The sequence below is a fragment of the Malaclemys terrapin genome, chromosome 1, assembly GCF_027887155.1.
Source record: "Malaclemys terrapin pileata isolate rMalTer1 chromosome 1, rMalTer1.hap1, whole genome shotgun sequence".
In the NCBI taxonomy this organism is placed as follows: domain Eukaryota; kingdom Metazoa; phylum Chordata; order Testudines; family Emydidae; genus Malaclemys; species Malaclemys terrapin.
The window spans coordinates 129977638-129996639 of record NC_071505.1 but is presented as its reverse complement, the minus strand read 5'-3'; the positions used below and the strand labels follow the sequence as shown (position 1 = coordinate 129996639).

General features: G+C 42.1%; 1 protein-coding gene across 9 annotated transcripts in view; it reads right to left on the bottom strand.

Moving 5' to 3' along the window:
- CCDC91 (coiled-coil domain containing 91) overlaps positions 1-19002 on the bottom strand; it is a 348558-nt gene that overhangs the window by 82670 nt on the left and 246886 nt on the right. For 8 of the 9 annotated variants that reach the window (XM_054038852.1, XM_054038884.1, XM_054038837.1 and 5 more), the window contains one exon: positions 9-122. In XM_054038852.1, coding sequence (XP_053894827.1) covers positions 9-122 — 114 coding nt within the window. Of the gene's footprint in view, positions 1-8; positions 123-12702; positions 12922-19002 lie in introns of those variants that run through there. The other variant, XM_054038860.1, reaches the window with a different exon arrangement.

Here is a 19002-nt window from a genome sequence, read left to right as displayed (position 1 = left end):
ACACTTACCCTCTTCTGTTCTTTGATATATTCCAGCAATTCCTCTCTTGTTCTTTTCACAGCTTCTTCCACAGCCTTTTCACTTCGTTTCTGTTCTTCCATTATTGCTGCCTTAACGACTTCCTGTAACAGAAAAGTAAATCTGATAACTGTAAATTGTATACATGTACGTATTTATATTTCAAGTATTTCAGGGGCACAGGGAAAAGTCTCTCAGAATTCATCCCATTCTTTCTCCCAAAGAGTTGATTAGTGCACTCTTCCTACAATCATGGTTATCTCCAATATAAATATCTATACATATGCCTAACAATACATTCAATATTATAATCCCTACATTATGCAAAGGAGAGAGCTAGAACTAATCTAAAGCAGCATTTGTAGAAGTAAGTTTCTCACCTGTCAGCAAAAGGAAAGTATAATGAAGCAATTTTCAGGCATTAAATTTCAACAACAGGTAGGAGTACACTGCTTCCTACTGAGGTCAATTAGGGTATGGCTACATTGCAGTTAAACACCTTCATCTGGCCCATGTCAGCTGACTCAGGCTTGTGGGGCTCAGATTGCAGGGCTATAAAAATGCAGTGGAGACATTTGGGCTTGGGCTGAAGTCTGGGACCCAGAACTTAGAACTAGAGATGTTCTGACACAATCATGTGTATAAGACCAAAAATCAGGAACTAGTTTCCAAGCCCTGTGATGTGCTAGAGTATTCCAGAAGATTGCAAAGGAAGAAGTAGTGGAATGAAGTTGGGTTTGGGGGAAAATTGTATGACCCTGGATCAACTCTGATACACCACTGCAAATGTACTACTGTGGATAAAGCCATGGGCAGCCTTTTCAAACACATCTTTCCTTTCTAATACATCTTCTGTGTACAGGTTACAGGCTTAGGCAGCAGTACATTAGCCCAAGCTTTCTCCCTCTTCACTCAAAACACACGGGTTACATCCCAACCCAATGGAGTCAACCATAAAATTTCTAATAGTGAAACTCAGTTGGACAGGAGTTCTGGTTAACAGCAGTTCAGGAGAACAAGGATGTACTGTACAGTACCTTATATGGAGAAGAAAGAAATGCTAACAAAGGAGTAATTTTGGATTTGTACTTTTTGACTTTATTACAAAACTATATAATAAGGTTCACTAGATGTAATGCTGACTTATGTTTTAGGATTTGGAACAAACTAAATATCTAGTACTGTGCATCTGTTAAGCAACTGGCCAGACAAAGCTAGGATAAACTCACAGTATATTATCCACTGAACACAAGCGTGTTATAAAAAGTTATGGACTCAGTTCAGCCAGATTTTAAGCAGTGTAAGGCCTGGTATAGGGCCCTGGAAGACGAAAGTCCATCATGAGGAGTGTGCATTGATCAGAAACAGCTTTACATGTCATCACAGCTCAAAAACTGGGTAGTGCACACTGTGAAAAGGAGGTCTTGGAAGAGAGAGACACAGGGCTCTCTCCATGAACTAAAGATACCCTCTCCTACGTCTTTCCTGGCAAAAACCCAAAGGAAAATGGCAACAGAAGTACCACATGTGCTCCTTTAAGGTGAATTTCTACTTAGGCACAAGGGAGCTAGTTGGAGCAGGAAGGTGCAATTTGATCTCTAAGAACCACCTTGGTGAATCTGACCCTATATTTTGTACTTTACTCTAAAGAGGACCCAGTAATGTAAGGTGCAAACTATGTCACAAACTTCTTACAGGACATCCCTTACAAAAAGAGAATATAAAAATGAGTGTACTAACAAGAGAGCTGGTTGAAGATATTGCTTTTCCTGGGGAAAAGTTTTGACTTTTTTGAAAGAAGAAAACAACACAAACACTCTCCCCCCACCCCCAAAATAAAAAACAAACAAACAAACAAAAAAAAAACCCACACCAAAATATTTGGGTTGAAAACCAAAAATTTTGATTCAGAAATGCCACTGCAGTACCTAATGAGAGCTGTAGTTTGGGTGCCTTATTCCTTCATTCTCTTCTATGGGCTAGCTTTCCTGGCCAGATTACATCTCCCATGAAGCACCTAAATAAAAGTTTGGATTTTCAAATCTGCTAAGCACCCAGAAGCTCCCAATGAAGACAAAGGGAAATGCAAGTGCCTGCACTTTTGAAAAACAGACACTTAATTAGGTGCCTAAATATGAATTTAGGAGCCTTTTATGCATCTATTTTTGAAAATCTTGGCCAGTCTCTCTCTCTCTCTGCCCATGGACACAGACAACAAAGTGAAAGTCAATGGGAGTTAGGCACCTACTGCTACTTCTTCCTTTGAAAATTTCCCCCATTATAATCCATGCAGTGCATTTGAAGACAAATGGAAAGGCAGAAGTGCAGAATTTCTAAGCAGAAGCTGAGAAGTCATTTCTGTACCGGAGACCTTGAAATTACCTCATCCTGTGAACAAAATTTCATATTAACTGCCATATAGACATTGTCCCTCTAGCTGCTCTGATGAAATGTATTTGCCTTGAAATTCTGCTGGCAAATATAACAGTGAATTATTTAAAAGAATCTTATTGCAGAGGAAAAAATATGAAAAAATGTATCCTGAGGCACATTGGCTTCATAGTGCCCGTTTATTTTAGGTTACTGGATAATGCATAGCAAGGGGCAGTGCTTGATTTTGGTAGAGAATCACAATCACTTAGTGTTGCTGAGGGCATGGATGCAAAAAAGTTAGGATAATATTTAATTTTGGGGGGACTTCCCAAGGCTGTTAAAGTAGCTACAGTAATGCTTTATATATAAGCATTATATTTTAAAGTAACTTCTAAAATAATCTGAGAAATTTGTTATTTTAAAATATAAACCTGAGGAGCAAACCAATTAGTTTTTCAGACTGAAAAGTGATGGATTATTTTCTGTTACTTCTCTTGCCATTCCTACTCTGATCATGAAGTCAGAACATTCATGGCATCCATTCAAGACAGATTCAATATGCATTGTGCAATTTGCATGCACAAGCAAAAATAATCTAGAAGTAAAGAACACATTTGTCACTTCGATCAGAAAAGTATCACTAATAGGTAACTAATTATTTTTTCAGATGAAGTTATCCATGGTTTCTGGACTCATGTCACAATGGATGTATTCACCTGGCTCTCAAATCAATTTAGGATTGCCTTGCAATTAGGCTTCATTTGTAGCTACAGACACAACACTTTAGCATGCCATCTACTAAGGGAAACTGACTCGGAGGATCCTAAGATCATTGACAGTTTCCCTTTTTGGCTGGCTCTATGTATAAAGAGCTAAATTCAAAGGCAAACTAACTATATTCTGTGTTTATAGTTTCAGCAAGTGCAGAAGTTCTTTACACACAGAGTTGGCTGAAAGGGAAACTGACTAGAATCACACCATTCTAGTCGTTTTCCCTTTGCGGCCAACTCACTGGATCACTGTTTCAGTTACTGTGGCTGGCAGGACCAAATATAAGTGCAATCTTAAATTACTGTGAGGGCTGCATTAATACCTCCAAGCAGCAGAGACTCTGGGAGAGACAAGCAGAGAAAGGCTGAGAGAGAAGAACTGTGAGGGCAGAAACAGTGGTGGTCCTAATGGTGATTCACACAATATTTTCGATTGAGTGACGATAAATGAAACAGTTTAAACTTACTAACTACAACATAAAATCATTACACAAGGGCTATACTCTACCCCTGAACTTGGCTATATTTTACCCTGAACATGGGAGGTCCACAGTAAACAGAGGCCTCTTATTTTGAAGACTAATTAAAAATGTAATTCAGCCTTCATCACAAAATGAGTTTGACACACCTGCAGTAACGAGTAATTTGTAGTAGACTTTTTTATAACCTCATATAAATGTAATGATGATGAAAGGTGCCAGATTGCATGTGTTGGAGACAGAAGTTCTCTATTTAGCCACAAAACAGGCACGGTGTCACAGTAGTAGTGACAATATCCCCACACTATCTTGCCAGTGTGTCTCAACCCTGCTCTGGAAGGATCACCTAAAGGGATGACCGGGCAATTCAGGTATCTCTGATTCTCTTCTTTTAAGTATTGTAACTGGATTTAAGTATTGGAGAGATCTCTCGTCTGAATCCTCTATCCACTGTAAAATCTCTGATACCATTCAAGATAGAAAAATACTCATGGCTGATATATTCAGAAAGCCATTCAAATAGGTCCCAATATAGAAAACCATTTAAAGCACATGCTTAACTTCATCCCTACTGAGGAACGTGCTTAAATCCCATCTTGACTTGAATGGGTTTTAAACATGTTTAAACGCCTTCCTGAATCAGGGCGATGGGACAATAACGGGAAACCACAGTTCTGAAGGTGATACACTACGACTCTTAAGTCAATTTGCTAAACTCACGTTGTATTTTAATCGAAAGACTAGAAAACCACTGAAGAGCCTAAAGTTTCACCACTCGTATTTTTTGTAATATAGAGTAAACATGCTATTGCAGCTAAACTGTTTATGAGAAACAAAAATCTGAAGCAACCCACCATTTGCCTGTAGGTTATAAGCCACAACATATCTTGGTTGCATACGAGAAATAAATATAACTTTATCTCTTTATGAGATACGTGGCAATTATCTCATTGCAGGCTGACTAAACAATAGATCTTTCCTCCAGAAAAATAAATCTATTTTGAAATGGTATGGGTGATATACTGGAATGATCCATCTATATCCGAAAAGTACTGAAAAACTAAGTTATTTAAAGTTAAGAAAAACTCCAGCCTTCTTCTGGAAATAATTCAAGATGTAAATATTTTTTCCCTTTTCACAATCGTACAGAATTATGTACAGAATTATGTTTCTAAAATTAGAATCAAATAATGCCAGAGGGAACACCACTAAATGGTGTGCAAATATTGTCAGGCAAAAAAGAAAAAAACCCACACACTTTATTGTAGTACTTAAAATGTATTCATTTAAAGCATACTGGTTATTCATATATGAATGAAGACAAAAGAATCAATATAAGGAGAGATAATTCAGTTCTAAAGCTTTTTGTGAGCTCTGTTCATGGCCACCTCTTGCTTTGTTTGACTACAAATTTAAGTAAGTGTTTTGTAATGCTATTAACATTTTTCAACTATACAGTGATCTTTTCTTTAAGAACAGTATCTCACACTTCTCACCTACTTACAAAGTCTCAAAGCCCTAAAATTCCAACTGTCCTGCAGGAAATATTTTTAAGGGAACTCAGTGCTATTAAATGGCGTTCACCCTGTTGGACAGGTGGAATTTTAAGACTCCAGGAGCACAAGATATTAGATAGAATTAGATCATATTGCATCCTCAAGTATAGCAGGACTAGCACACCTCCATAATGTAAAATATTGATGAAGCAAAAAAATTGTGTCTTCTTGGGCCAAATCCTGATTCTATTAAACATCAATGGGAGTTTTTCCATGGATTTCAATAGGATATTCTTTTCCCCTCTCCTGTAAGCAAATTAGTTACTTCTCAAACACCACCAAGTAACCTTTGCAAAATGATGCCATTTTTATTTTCTACATAGCATAAGTAACAGAAAAACTCCATAATCACAAATTCACAATGCCCATCTCCACAATCTTCTCCGTTCGGGAGTCTAGCAAATATGAACATCTTAGTTGTGAAGGCTGATTACTATTTTATTCTATTTTAATTTAGTTTACCAGGGAGCAAACCCTGAGACAAAGGTCTCTTTGACTAGAGAGCCCTGGCAAGACTAACCACAGATGTAGCAGAAAGTTACACATTATAGAAATATGCTGCTCACATAACTATATTCACATGCCAATTTAATTTGTAAAAAGACCAAAATACCATGTTTTGCATTATAATGGAAAGAAAGCTGATCAAACTCCATAATAAATTCTTTAAAACAGAACACAGATGTGGCACGGCAGCATTGTCTTGAAGATGCAAAAAACACTGCATTGATCAATTTTTTGCAAACACTAAAGGATGTAGAGAAGACTCCATTCGAGAATGAACTTAAGTATCTTGGTGCCATGTTATTGCATACTTTAAAAAGCAAGCTAGACAAGTAAAGGATGAAGTCATAGACCAATGAAATTCAACCATGTTTCTATAGAGTTCACACACATTAACACAAAAAACTGAGAACTATATTTATGAAAAGCTATTTTTGTAAAATTATGATCACAACAGAAAAAAAAGTAGGGCGAGGAACCGCTTTGCATTGTCACTGAAAAAACCCATTAAGAACTGCATTAATTTTCTTTACTTTGTCTAAGAAAGAAAGAAAGAATAAATATTGGCAAAGTTAAGTGGTATAATATCCCACTTATATGGGGAGGATTTAAGTACATAACTCAATTAATGCCAGAGCATAGACGTGCTGGAGTTTTACTCTGCATTATCAAGACTTTTGAACACTGCTCAATCCCCCCCCCCCGCTGTTAAAACAAACATTATTTTCTAGCTTTATATATTCATATCTGATTTGCCCCAACGAAACAAAAAATTACTATTTTCCACTGTTCATTTCCATGCTTTTAAAGGCTTTAATTTCCTTATTTTTAATATTTATTTCCCCTCTCTAATTCTCTATGGTACAGTTACATAGACACAACCATACTGTCAAGTAAAAGTTTTTTGTAAATTTCCATGTGTATGTGTCTTTAAATGGGGCCCGCCAGTAGCTCTTCAATTCCAAAGGATCCTCAGCTGTTCTAGCACCTCCTGAAATGTAAGTCTTAGGAAGTCAGAAGTATACCTGACCCCTCTGCCTCACCTTAAAATGTACAGCTTAGGTTTTCTACAGAGATCTGGAACCCACTGGCTCACAATGTTCTGCAGCACTCAAAGGCTGCTGGTTCCTCCAAGAGACTTCTACCTTGTAGAGTTACAGGTCTTTCATTCATTTCCATTCATCATAAGTTTATCTTTGCCCCTAAACAGACTTCAAATAATGTGCACAATGGACTACACAAACTCTAATAAAACACAAAATGCTATGCTAAATGATAATAAAACCATTTTTGTACATATAGTTTTTTAGCTTTTTTAAATAGCCTTTGCCATAGATTTTAACACTATGAAAGTTTACAATTTTTTTTAAGGTAGAGGACCCTGAGTAAAATTTTTAAAAGTTTAATTTGTAAGCATCCATAACTTATACTTGTTTTGTTAACTGCCTTCCAGTTATCCAATGAAAGTACTTGTGTACACTGAAAGTAATAATATAAACATTCTCCTTTACAGAATTATAAAGGGAACTAATAAAGGGCTCCTAATGGAACTCTAGCTAGAACCTGAACTATGATGGAGTTCATTATCCAAGGTAATATTTAATGACGAAAACAGCATGACCCTTCATGCTCTGCCATGACTCTAATGTCACAGTGTGATCATCTAGCCATCAAGTGTGATACCTTGGCACACTTATGTGTACCTTGGCTTACAGGCAGCACTTCGATTCTTAGCTGGGTTTCATTCAGAGAGTCCCATTTACCAGATTTATGGTCCTGTTTTAGAGTTTTTCTTTCTTATCAGAGGACCAACTGTATCAGGTACTTTCCAAAGAACTGTCCTGAAAACATGGCCCTAACTGCACAAAACTTTGAATTTATAGTTTTCAATTAAACTTAAAGAATCTCACCTCTAAATTTAGAGTTCAGAGACGCTCCAAACAAGGGATACCAGAACACACTCATTTTCCTAAGCAGTATTAGGCTGCAGAAGATTGTCATTAGCAGTTTGGAGAGAGATATAACTGATTTCATCTGGGTAGTCCATATGCTTATCATTTGCACTGGAAAAGGTGGGTCTTCTAGTAGCCTAAGCTAAGCTATCAGGAGATAGTTTTGCTGTACTGTCAGAGTTGAGAGATGTGGCCTGTTTCATCTCTCCATTCATTCTTCAGCACGCTGCAAGGGGTCAGAGGTTCTCCAAAGACACCTATGCCAGAGTAACAGTTTTCAATGAGACAGCTTGCACTGCTAGTGAGGTCCTGCTTGATGGAAGTGATATGCCAGGTAACAGGGGCAGGAAAAGAATCAAACAGTGGATGGACATTGGGAGTTGAGGCCTTTATATCACAGAATTACAATGCTTCCTGAAAATAAGGTTCACCTTGAGGTGCCAACAGTAAGGAAGTAACCCTACCTCTCTCTGGAGTTTACCACCTACCATACTCCTGAACTGACAGCAGGTGGTGGGGTGCACAAGTAGGCCATCATCCAATAAGGCAGCAGCATCTCCCATCACTACCCTGCCAGAAGCACTACTGTGTGTGTGTGTATATATATATATACACACACACACACACATATATACACTGTAGCTGTTCTCCAAATTGTGGCCTAAGATGGACCCCAGAGCAAATATGAACTACTCTGAGATAATATGTAGGCCAGGGGTCATCAACCTTTCAGAAACGGTGTGCCGACTCTTCATTTATTCACTCTAATTTAAGGTTTTGCATGACAGTAATACATTTTAACGTTTTTAGAAGATCTCTTTCTATAAGTCTATAATATATACCTAAACTATTGTATGTAAAGTAAATAAGGTTTTTAAAATGTTTCAGAAGCTTCATTTAAAATTAAATTAAAATGCAGAGCCCCCCAGACCGGTGGCCAGGACCCGGGCAGTGTGAGTGCCATTGAAAATCAGCTGATGTAGGCCATACATGTCAGCAAATATACAATCCAACCCCCTCCCTACTTTTCTACTCTTGTATCATATGTGCACTTCTGCTCCTTTTATTCCTATAATGATGCTAACTTCTATTCCTTCTTTATCCCACAAGCATCTTCATGCTTTCTTCCATATTGCCCATTCTGCATGTAACATTGTCCTTTGACTACTCATGAAAACACTACCCTCTCTTCAAGACCAACTTCAGCCACAATTAATTACCACAATAAATTACCAATTGATAATGGTTTGGATGACGACTAGAAGGGACTTGTGATATTAAGGTGTTTATATCCTAGTGTATAAAAATCAATCAAACTTTAGCTGCATGTATGTCTTATGTCAGTGCATGCTCTTATCTTCCCCCTCCCATCTCCCTCTTTCCCCTTGCTAATGTTTGTTATACCCTCTATTAGACTTAGTCCTAAATTAGATTGTGAGCTCACTGCTGTAAGAACTGTCCCCTCATCTGTGTCTAGTTAAACAGGGACCTGGTTCTGTTGATGTCCCAGGTGCTGCTGGAATAAAAAAAATATATATATATTATTTGAGAAAACTGACAAGGCAAACAAAGTCTGAGGAAGAAATGAGCCACACGTTGCATCTGAGAAGAGCAACTTCTCCTTACAGTCATCATCAGGGACATCAGTGAGGGGAAAAAAAGACTCAGCCATGAACAGAAGATAGCCCTGTTTATAGGAAGGGCTACTGAAAACTTCTGACCATTACGATCTCAGCAAAAACACTCACCCGACATCATTTAAAAGGCTAAGATGATAAACTAAGAGAAAAATAATACGTTAAACCCTGATTGACAAACCCCACTCCAGTGAAGCATTAAGCCATTTTCAACAGAAATAAGGAGAATTTTGGATAAGTAAATTACAAACGAATACACACACACACACGGAGGACAGAAGGCAAAACATACTATACTTTATGTACTGGAACATTCTGGCTAATAATCTAAAAAGAAAACCATAAACTATACCATACTTTGCAGCTTCACAGGAAAATTCTTTGTTTCCCTGAAAGGATCAGGTAGCAATAGTAAATTTTATGTAAAAAGAAAAAAGAAAAAAAAAGCAACCACTGACTGTAATGTTTGTGGTTATTCAGAAAAAGTAATCCTCAAATTATAATGTCTGTGGTGGTAAACTACTACAAAGTGCTTCCAAGATCAGACGTGGTTAAAGCCTGTATGCAATGGAATACTACTTTTCCATGACTTTGCCAGTACAGCAAAAATAAACGTATCTAGTGACAGGCATCTCTTCTGACCAAGTGTCAGTAAGATCAGCACTTTTCTTTCTTAATGCATTCATCATTCATAGAACATCAGATAAATGCAATATGCCCATCAACGTACTTACTGACTCCTAAGGCCTTGTCTACACTACGAGAGTAGTTCGATTTTACTTAAATCGAATTTTTGGAATCGATATTGCAAAGTCGAACGTGTGTGTCCACACTAAGGACAGTAATTCGACTTTGTGAGTCCACACTAACGGGGAAAGCGTCGACATTGGAAGCTGTGCACTGTGGGCAGCTATCCCACAGTTCCCGGAGTCCCCGCTGCCCACTGGAATTCTGGGTGGAGCCGCAAATGCCTTCTGGGTAAAAAAAATGTGTCCAGGGTGCTTTTGGGTAACTGTCGTCATCCGTCCATCACTCCCGCCCTCCCTCCCTGAAAGCGCCGGCGGGAAATCAGTTCGCGCACTTTTCTAGTCAGTGACAGCGCGGACGCCACAGCACTGCGAGCATGGAGCACACTGCGACCATCGCTGCAGTTGTGGCCGCTCTCAACGCCTCGCAGCTTATCATACACCTTTCCCTGAGGCAGATGCAGATAAGTCAGGCGAGGAGGCTACGTCACCGCGGTGATGGCCTGAAGTCTGAGAGTAGCACAGACCTCTCAGAAAGCAGGGGACCCAGCGCCGAGGACATCACGGTGGCAATGGGTCATGTTGATGCCGTGGAACGGCGATTCTGGGCACGGGAAACAAGCACTGAGTGGTGGGACCGCATAGTGCTGCAGGTCTGGGATGAATCCCAGTGGCTGCGAAACTTTCGCACGCGGAAGGGAACTTTCCTGGAACTTTGTGAGTTGCTGTCCCCTGCCCTGAAGCGCAATGACACCCGGATGCGAGCAGCCCTGAGTGTCCAGAAGCGAGTGGCCATAGCCCTCTGGAAGCTTGCAACGCCAGACAGCTACCGGTCAGTCGCGAACCAGTTTGGGGTGGGCAAATCTACCGTGGGGGTTGTTGTGATGCAAGTAGCCAAGGCAATCGTTGATGTACTGCTGTCAAAGGTAGTGACCCTGGGAAACGTGGAGGCGATCATAGATGGCTTCGCAGCGATGGGATTCCCAAACTGCGGTGGGGCCATAGATGGAACTCACATCCCTATCCTGGCACCGGACCACCAGGCCAGCCAGTACATTAACAGAAAGGGCTACTTTTCCATGGTGCTGCAAGCACTGGTGGACCACAGGGGACGTTTTACCAACATCTACGTCGGATGGCCGGGCAAAGTTCATGACGCTCGTGTTTTCAGGAACTCTGGTCTGTTTAGACGGCTGCAGCAAGGTATTTACTTCCCGGACCACAAAATAACTGTTGGGGATGTGGAGATGCCTATAGTCATCCTCGGGGACCCAGCCTACCCGCTAATGCCCTGGCTCATGAAGCCCTATACTGGCGCCCTGGACAGTGAAAAAGAACTCTTCAACTACCGGCTGAGCAAGTGCAGAATGGTGGTGGAGTGTGCTTTTGGCCGTCTCAAGGGGAGATGGAGAAGCTTGCTGACTTGCTGTGATCTCAGCGAAACCAATATCCCCATTGTTATAGCAGCTTGCTGTGTGCTCCACAATCTCTGTCAGAGCAAGGGGGAGACCTTTATGGCGGGGTGGGAGGTTGAGGCAAATAGCCTGGCTTCTGATTACGCACAGCCAGACAGCCGGGCGATTAGAAGAGACCAGCGGGACGCGCTGTGCATCCGGGAGGCTTTGAAAGCTAGGTTCCTGAGTGAGCAGGGTAACCTGTGACTGTAAAGTTTGTGTACAGAGAAGCCGAACCTGCCCCCGTTTCTTTACCCAGTTAATGTTGACTATCCTCTCCAGTTACATACCCCCTTCTCCCCCCCTTCCAACACACGTTTCGAAATAAAATCAGTTCTACTTTGTTAATGAACACCGTTTTCTTTACTACTGTTTTCGCGGGAATTTTTTAAAACTGGGACGCAGATTGTGGTGCGGAGCGGGTGTAGTGTAGTGACGCAAAGAAAGCTTCTAAACTCAAGGATTGACAGGCTCCGCTGTGGTGGGCTGGTTCTTTCAACGGAGCCTGTCACCCCTCCTGATCGGGACTGTGTGTATGGGGGGGCTATGTGACTTTGTGGCAGGGGGAGGACGGTTACAGATCTCCTGCTGCGTGGCTCTGTGATCCTACATAAGGACCGCCGCTTAAGATCTGTAACTGCCCTCCCCCGCCACAAAGTCACAGAGCAACCCACCCCCCACTACAGAACATGAAAACCACCTCCCAGACTGACCAGGGCAACTAGTCACTGCACTGTGTATGTGCCCTGCTGCTGTACCTGCCCCCGCCTATGTACCCTGCCAAAGGTGACTGTCCTGTCCAATTACCATCCCCCTTTCCCCCCCTCCTCCAAAAGAACATGATGGAAACATTAGTTAACAGAAACATATTTTTTATTATCAACTACACATGGAACTGGGAGGTGAAACTTGGACGGGGGCTTGTGTCAGGCGGGAAGGAAAGAACTTGTCAAATTTTGGGGAATGAGAGCCTTCTGCTACTAGAGCTCTCTGCAGGGGTGGAGTGAGAGTTTGCGTGGACTCTGCCGCCTCTCCTTCTGTGCACTTTGGGTGAGGAGGGTATGGGACTTGGTGGCGGGGGAGGGCGGTTAGAGATGGACTGCAGTGGGGCTCTGTCCTCCTGCCTCCGTTCCTGCAGAACATCCACAAGGCGCCGGAGCGTGTCTGTTTGCTCCCTCAGTAGTCCAAGCAGGGTTTGGTCTTCCTGCCGCCTGCTGGTCTTCCTGCCGCCACCTCTCCTCCCGATCCATGTTTGCTTGGTGCATTTGGGACAAGTTCTCCCGCCACTGGGTCTGCTGTGCTGCCTGGGCTCGGGAGCAGGCCATAAGCTCTGAGAACATGTCCTCCCGTGTCCTCTTCTTCCTATGCCTAATCCTCGCTAGCCTCTGGGAGTGTGATGCCAGGCTAGGTTGTGAGACAGTCGCAGATGGGGCTGTGGGAATGGGAAAAAGGGAGTGAATTCCTCAGAAAGATAAATGTAGTTGTGAACAAAGAACATAGTCTTTCTCTGTGAACAAGACCATGCACAGCACCTATCACATGCGCACTCAGCACAAGGTCGAATTCTCGGCCTTCGCATTCAGTGCCTGGGGTCTTGCACAGCACATTTGAGAAGCGTGTCAGGACAACGGAATTTCTGTTGCAGGCAGACATGGTAAGCCGTAGACTTGTGGCAGCTTAAAACTTTAATATTAGCAATGGCCTCATTTCACATTGAAATCAATGTCGGTCCCTGCTGCCAGCAATCCGGCAAGCAGGAACTCTGCTCCTGTCCCACACCCTCGCGGCTGTCCCCGGGAACGATCCCTTTCGGCTGCCCCTCTCCCGCCTCCACCGCGTGGCTGCAAACCAGCGGTTCCAGTTCTGTAAAGGAACGGTAAAGCAGTCCCAACACTAACATTCCCCTACCTCATTCAAAGCAGGTCACCATGAGCGACATCACCCTCATGAGGATCTCTGACAGCGAGAAAGAGAGAATGCTCCGGGAAAGCCTCCAAAGACCAGGGCCGTATGCCGCCCTGCTGTGCAGAGCAATGATTCCTGAGTACTTGCTTGTCTCGTGGCGTGGCAACGTGTCGTACTACGGAGGACCCAATAAGGCCGCTCTCCCCAGGAACCTAATGCAACGGATTTCCAATTACCTCCAGGAGAGCTTCCTCGAGATGTCACAGGAGGATTTCTGCTCCATCCCCGGACATATAGACCGCATTTTACTCTAGCTGCTGTAGCAGTGACTAAACAGTAGAGCGGCTTGGGCAGGACAATCATGCAAAACTGGACATTGCTAGATTTTTTTTCAATAGTTGCACTGCCCATGACTGAACCGTTAAGCACCTAGGGCAAACTAATCATGAGAAACCCATTTTTTAAATTGTTAATATTCCTGTTCTGTTAAAAATAAATGTTTAGATGTTTACAACACTTACTGGCTGATCCTTCCCCAGATTCTGTGTCCGGGGTAACGGCTGGGGAGGGTTGGTAGGGGATCTCTGTAAGGGTGATGAAGAGATCCTGGCTGTCGGGGAAATCAGCGTTGTGAGCGCTGTCGACTGCCTCGTCCTCCTCTTCTCCTTCCTCATCTTCCCCGTCCGCTAACATGTCCGAGGATCCGGCCGTGGACAATATCCCATCCTCAGAGTCCACGGTCACTGGTGGGGTAGTGGTGGCGGCCGCACCTAGGATGGAATGCAGTGCCTCGTAGAAACGGGATGTCTGGGGATGGGATCCGGAGCGTCCGTTTGCCTCTTTGGTCTTCTGGTAGCCTTGTCTCAGCTCCTTGATTTTCACGCGGCACTGCGTTGCATCCCGGCTGTATCCTCTCTCTGACATGTCTTTAGAGATCTTCTCGTAGATCTTTGCATTCCGTTTCTTGGAGCGCAGCTCGGAAAGCACGGACTCATCGCCCCACACAGCGATGAGATCCAAGACTTCCCGATCAGTCCATGCTGGGGCCCTCTTTCTATTCTGAGATTGCACGGCCATCACTGCTGGAGAGCTCTGCATCATTGCCACTGCTGCTGAGCTCGCCACAATGTCCAAACAGGAAATGAGATTCAAACTGGCCAGACAGGAAAAGGAATTCAAATTCAAATTTTCCCGGGGCTTTTCCTGTGTGGCTGTTCAGAGCATCCGAGCTCGTACTGCTGTCCAGAGCATCAACAGAGTGGTGCACTGTGGGATAGCTCCCGGAGCTATTAGCGTCGATTTCCATCCACACCTAGCCTAATTCGACATGGCCATGTCGAATTTAGCGCTACTCCCCTCGTCGGGGAGGAGTACAGAAGTCGAATTAAAGAGACCTCTATGTCGAACTAAATACCTTCGCGGTGTGGACGGGTGCAGGGTTAATTCGATGTAACAGCGCTAACTTCGACATAAACGCCTAGTGTAGACCAGACCTAAGACTCACTTGTTAATCATATGCAATATAAGGTTTCTGGAAAAAAGGTTAATCTTAGTATCATTTTTCAAATATGTCCTGTTTCTTTCCTACTTTTTTCTTTGTATTTTCCTACTGATATTCCAAGCTTTCTGTACAGTAAATCTCTAGTCCTAAAGAACACCTCCCTGTACCCACACCGCTCCATACACACCAAATATTACAAGTTTATTTATTATCTACATAGCTAAAGGCCAAATTAATCACTTTAAGTAATCTAAGAATCACTCCCCCCACTACTACATTTTATATGACAACTTAGGTCAAATTTTTAAATCTGGTTGGCAAAAGTTCAGCACCCAAAATTGTATTTAGGTACCTGAGTAGGGACAGTTATCTATTCATCAAGTTACTTGGTACCTACATATAGATTTAGGTACCTCTTAGTAACTAAGTTTGGAAGTGTGATTATGCCATCAATATTTATCTTTAATTATTTATTAAATAAATAAATCATCAATTTATCTGAACACCTAAAATAAATGAATAATTTAGGGCAGAATTCCTAGATTCCAAGGCCAAAAAGTACCATTGTGATCATCTAGCCTGACTCCTGTATAATACAGCCCATAGAATTTCTTCAAAATAATTTCTACAGTGTATATTTTAGAAAAATATCCAGTCTTGATTTAAAAATTGCCAGTGAAGAACGATCCACCAGAACCCTTGATAAACCGTTCCACTGGTTAATTACCATCACTGTTCAAAATTTACACCTTATTGCCATTCTGAATTTGTCTAGCTTCAACTTCCAGCCACTGTTATACCTTTCTCTACTAGACTGAGGATCCCATTATCAAATATTTGTTCCCCATGCAGGTACTTATAGGCTGAATCAAGTCACCCCTTATCCTTAAGGCAGGTTTTCTACTCTTTTGTTCACTCTCTTGGCTCTTCTCTAACCCATCTCCAATTTATCAGCATCCTTTCTGAACTATGGGCACCAGAACTGGACACAATATTCCACAGGGATTGCAACAGTGCCAAATACAATACAAAAATCACCTTTCTACTCCTACTCAAGATTCCCGTCTTCTCTTCATGTCATTTGCTTCCTTGGTTCATTTTGTTCTCAACATCTTGATTCTATGCTAAATGAGTGCTCAGATCTTTCCTCTTTTTGCCCTCCTTTTTGTTATTAGTTTAATGTCCTCCTGATTACTCTGGCCAGTCTGTCCCAGAAGAGATTTGTCCCCTTCCTACTGAGGTGTAGGCCATCCAAATTCTACTACCCTCTTTCCCCATAGAAGGTGGACCAATGTTCCACAAAACCCTAGCCCCTTACTTAGCCATCAGTTGACTTCCAGAGGCTTCTGCCTTTCCTTTGCTTGCAGGACAAAAAGGATCTCATAGAAGATTGCTTGGACATTCCTCTTCTGCATGCTTCGAATTCCCTGAAGTAATCTATTACCTGTGAAATCTCCAACAATGTAGTGTCATTAGTGTCAATATGAATCCCCTGCAAGGACTGTGTTTTCCTTGGATGGCTGGAGAACTCTATGTGCAAGCTTGCTTTTCTTACAGGTTGGACTGAGCTGCCATCCACGGATGTGTCATGTACATCTCTGTTCACTTGAACCAGCTGGATCTTTAGAAGTATCTTCCACAATTTCAGAGTTGAAGACCTGGTATCAATGGGAAAATTCTAGCTGTGTGGAATTCCTCCTGGTCCTCTTCTCTCTGGTGGCCACAGCCTACCCAACCTCATCTGTCTTCAGTCTTGAAGAATGCCAATGTGATTTCTTGCCTTTGGTGGTTATGAACTGCTAGATCTCTTCTCTGACTTCCTGTCTCTGTCTCCTTGGTGGTCAGCTCCTTTCTTCTTTTAACCTGGGGTACTGGTGTTCCCTTAACCTGTCAAAGAACTCCTCAGCTTCTTGATTCTCAGCAGCCTCTCTACTTGTACACCTCCAGTCCAAGAATCTTTTTACTCCATCAAAGCCACCACCTTGCACTTCATGCACAGAAAGTCCCTTCTAGTTTCACACAGGACAGAAAACATGATACATCTGTTGCAGTCACCTCCACTGTTTCAACACTGGCTGAATCTGGAAGGAAAGCCTCTCACACTCTCTCCAAACTTGAGTTCACCTAGCAAGTGACTTTTTATACCAAGTCTCCCTGCTAAATTCAGCTCATCTCCAGCCCTCCCCCACCAGAGAGGAATTAACCACCCAGAGACTTCTAATGGCAGGGCTGATCAAAGCTCTAATGGGTCACAACCTCGTAGTCTTTACCAAGGCACCAACAACAGACCTGTCTTAGCTGCTTACTCAGGGGCACATGTACACAGAGCGCAAGCAGTCAAAGAAACAACCAAAGATGGCCCAAACACACCACTCACCGAGTCCCACTATCTCTAAGCACAGAGTCTGCAGTTATGATCTCCAAAACTCTCCGATTAGTGATCTCTGCATGCAGCTATTTTGAAGTTGTAGGTCAACTTATATTTAGTTATTTCTCACACCAAACTCCCATTTACCTCCATGAGAATTTGACTAGAGGAAGGAGTAGAAAATAAAAAGTGTAATCACCTCAGGATTTGGCCTGCAATTATAATAAGAAAAGCATGGTAATAGTGGAGTTTTGTTTCCATCCAGTGCAAATCTCTCTGACAGATAATTATCAAAGAGTTCACAAAAAGTCTACCAAGAACACTATATGAAGGGCCCAGTTCTGTGTCCTTAGAAACCTATAGTAAAAGTCCAACTGATATGATGGAGAGTATATTTGTCCCCTCATCTGGGATACAGTTCAAAAGCCTAAGCCATTTAATCTGCTTTTCCTCTCTTTATGCTTCTTCCTTTTTTGAGCAGCAAGAACCAATGGATTGGAAAAAGATAAGAAAGAAGAAAGAAGGCTGGGCTGGGCAGCTTATTCACCGGAAAATAGCATGTTGCCTCTGCATATACACTGCTGTTGTAAGCTCTAGATCTATCTAGAAGACAGTATCTATTACAGCCATGTCCAAATTTCCTCCAGGCTCTGAACATTTGTTGTAAAACTGTATTTAGGTCAAAGCCCTCAGTTAATTTGTATGTTTTTTTTAAAATACAATCCAAGAATCATGAACAAAACAAACAATGGAGGAAGGCAGTGAGTGTGGATCTGTAGAGGCAGTGTACTTTGACAACTTCAATTTCACGTGAGTAATTTTTCCTTCTCCATTGGGAATCATCTCTGCAGCAGCCCAATCCTGGAAGGCAGAATGGTAGTAACTAACCTTAGATGAGGACTCAGGAATAGTTAAAGATTAAAAATACAGTGGGGGAACTAGTTTGGAATACTTCAGGTCCAGACAGGATGTAACTAAAGACTGCAATGTAATAAACGCTGGATGGATTTGTAAGACATCCTCTATTAGTTGACGTTAAGTGGTCTAAAGTTTAAAGCCAGTAGAAAGTGGAGATGTCCCTTGAAGAGTGAGTTCTTCTCAAGCACTTTATGAAGCGAGTAGTGGTCTATCACTGACATCCCATTTTGCTAGGAAACGCTGCCAAAAGCCAGAACTACTTGTCTGGATCCATATGATTGTGGACTTGAACAATAAGACACCACAATGATGCAGGCCTATCATAAAACAATGCTATATACTTGACTATTTTTTTCAAAAAAGCTTAAAACTAACTAAAGAGTGACTACTGAAAACCTACTGCATCTAACAAATACTGTGGAGAGGGGTATAAAAAGATGCGATGATGGTTCAAAAAACTGATGCCTGCACCAAAATGAAAGGAAGTGAGAGCAGACTTCCATGGTTTTACAGTATGAAATTCATACCGAATTACAAGATCTGAGAGAGAGAGTGAGTTCACTTGGACCCAATAGTTGCTGATTTCGTAATGCTTTTGGGAACTGTGGTGCCAACGAATGAACTCCCAAGAGTGGGGGGCTGTGCAGAAGCAATTCTCGATGGAGAACTATCTGCTAGAGCAGTTATTTTTGGCAATAAAAAAAGAAAAGAGCGACACCCACACATTTTCCTCTCCCTCATATTAGCTTCCTTAATCTCCTTAGAGACCTACTGATCCTGAGCAATAAAAAAAATGGGAAGAGATGGGCGAAATTGAGCTA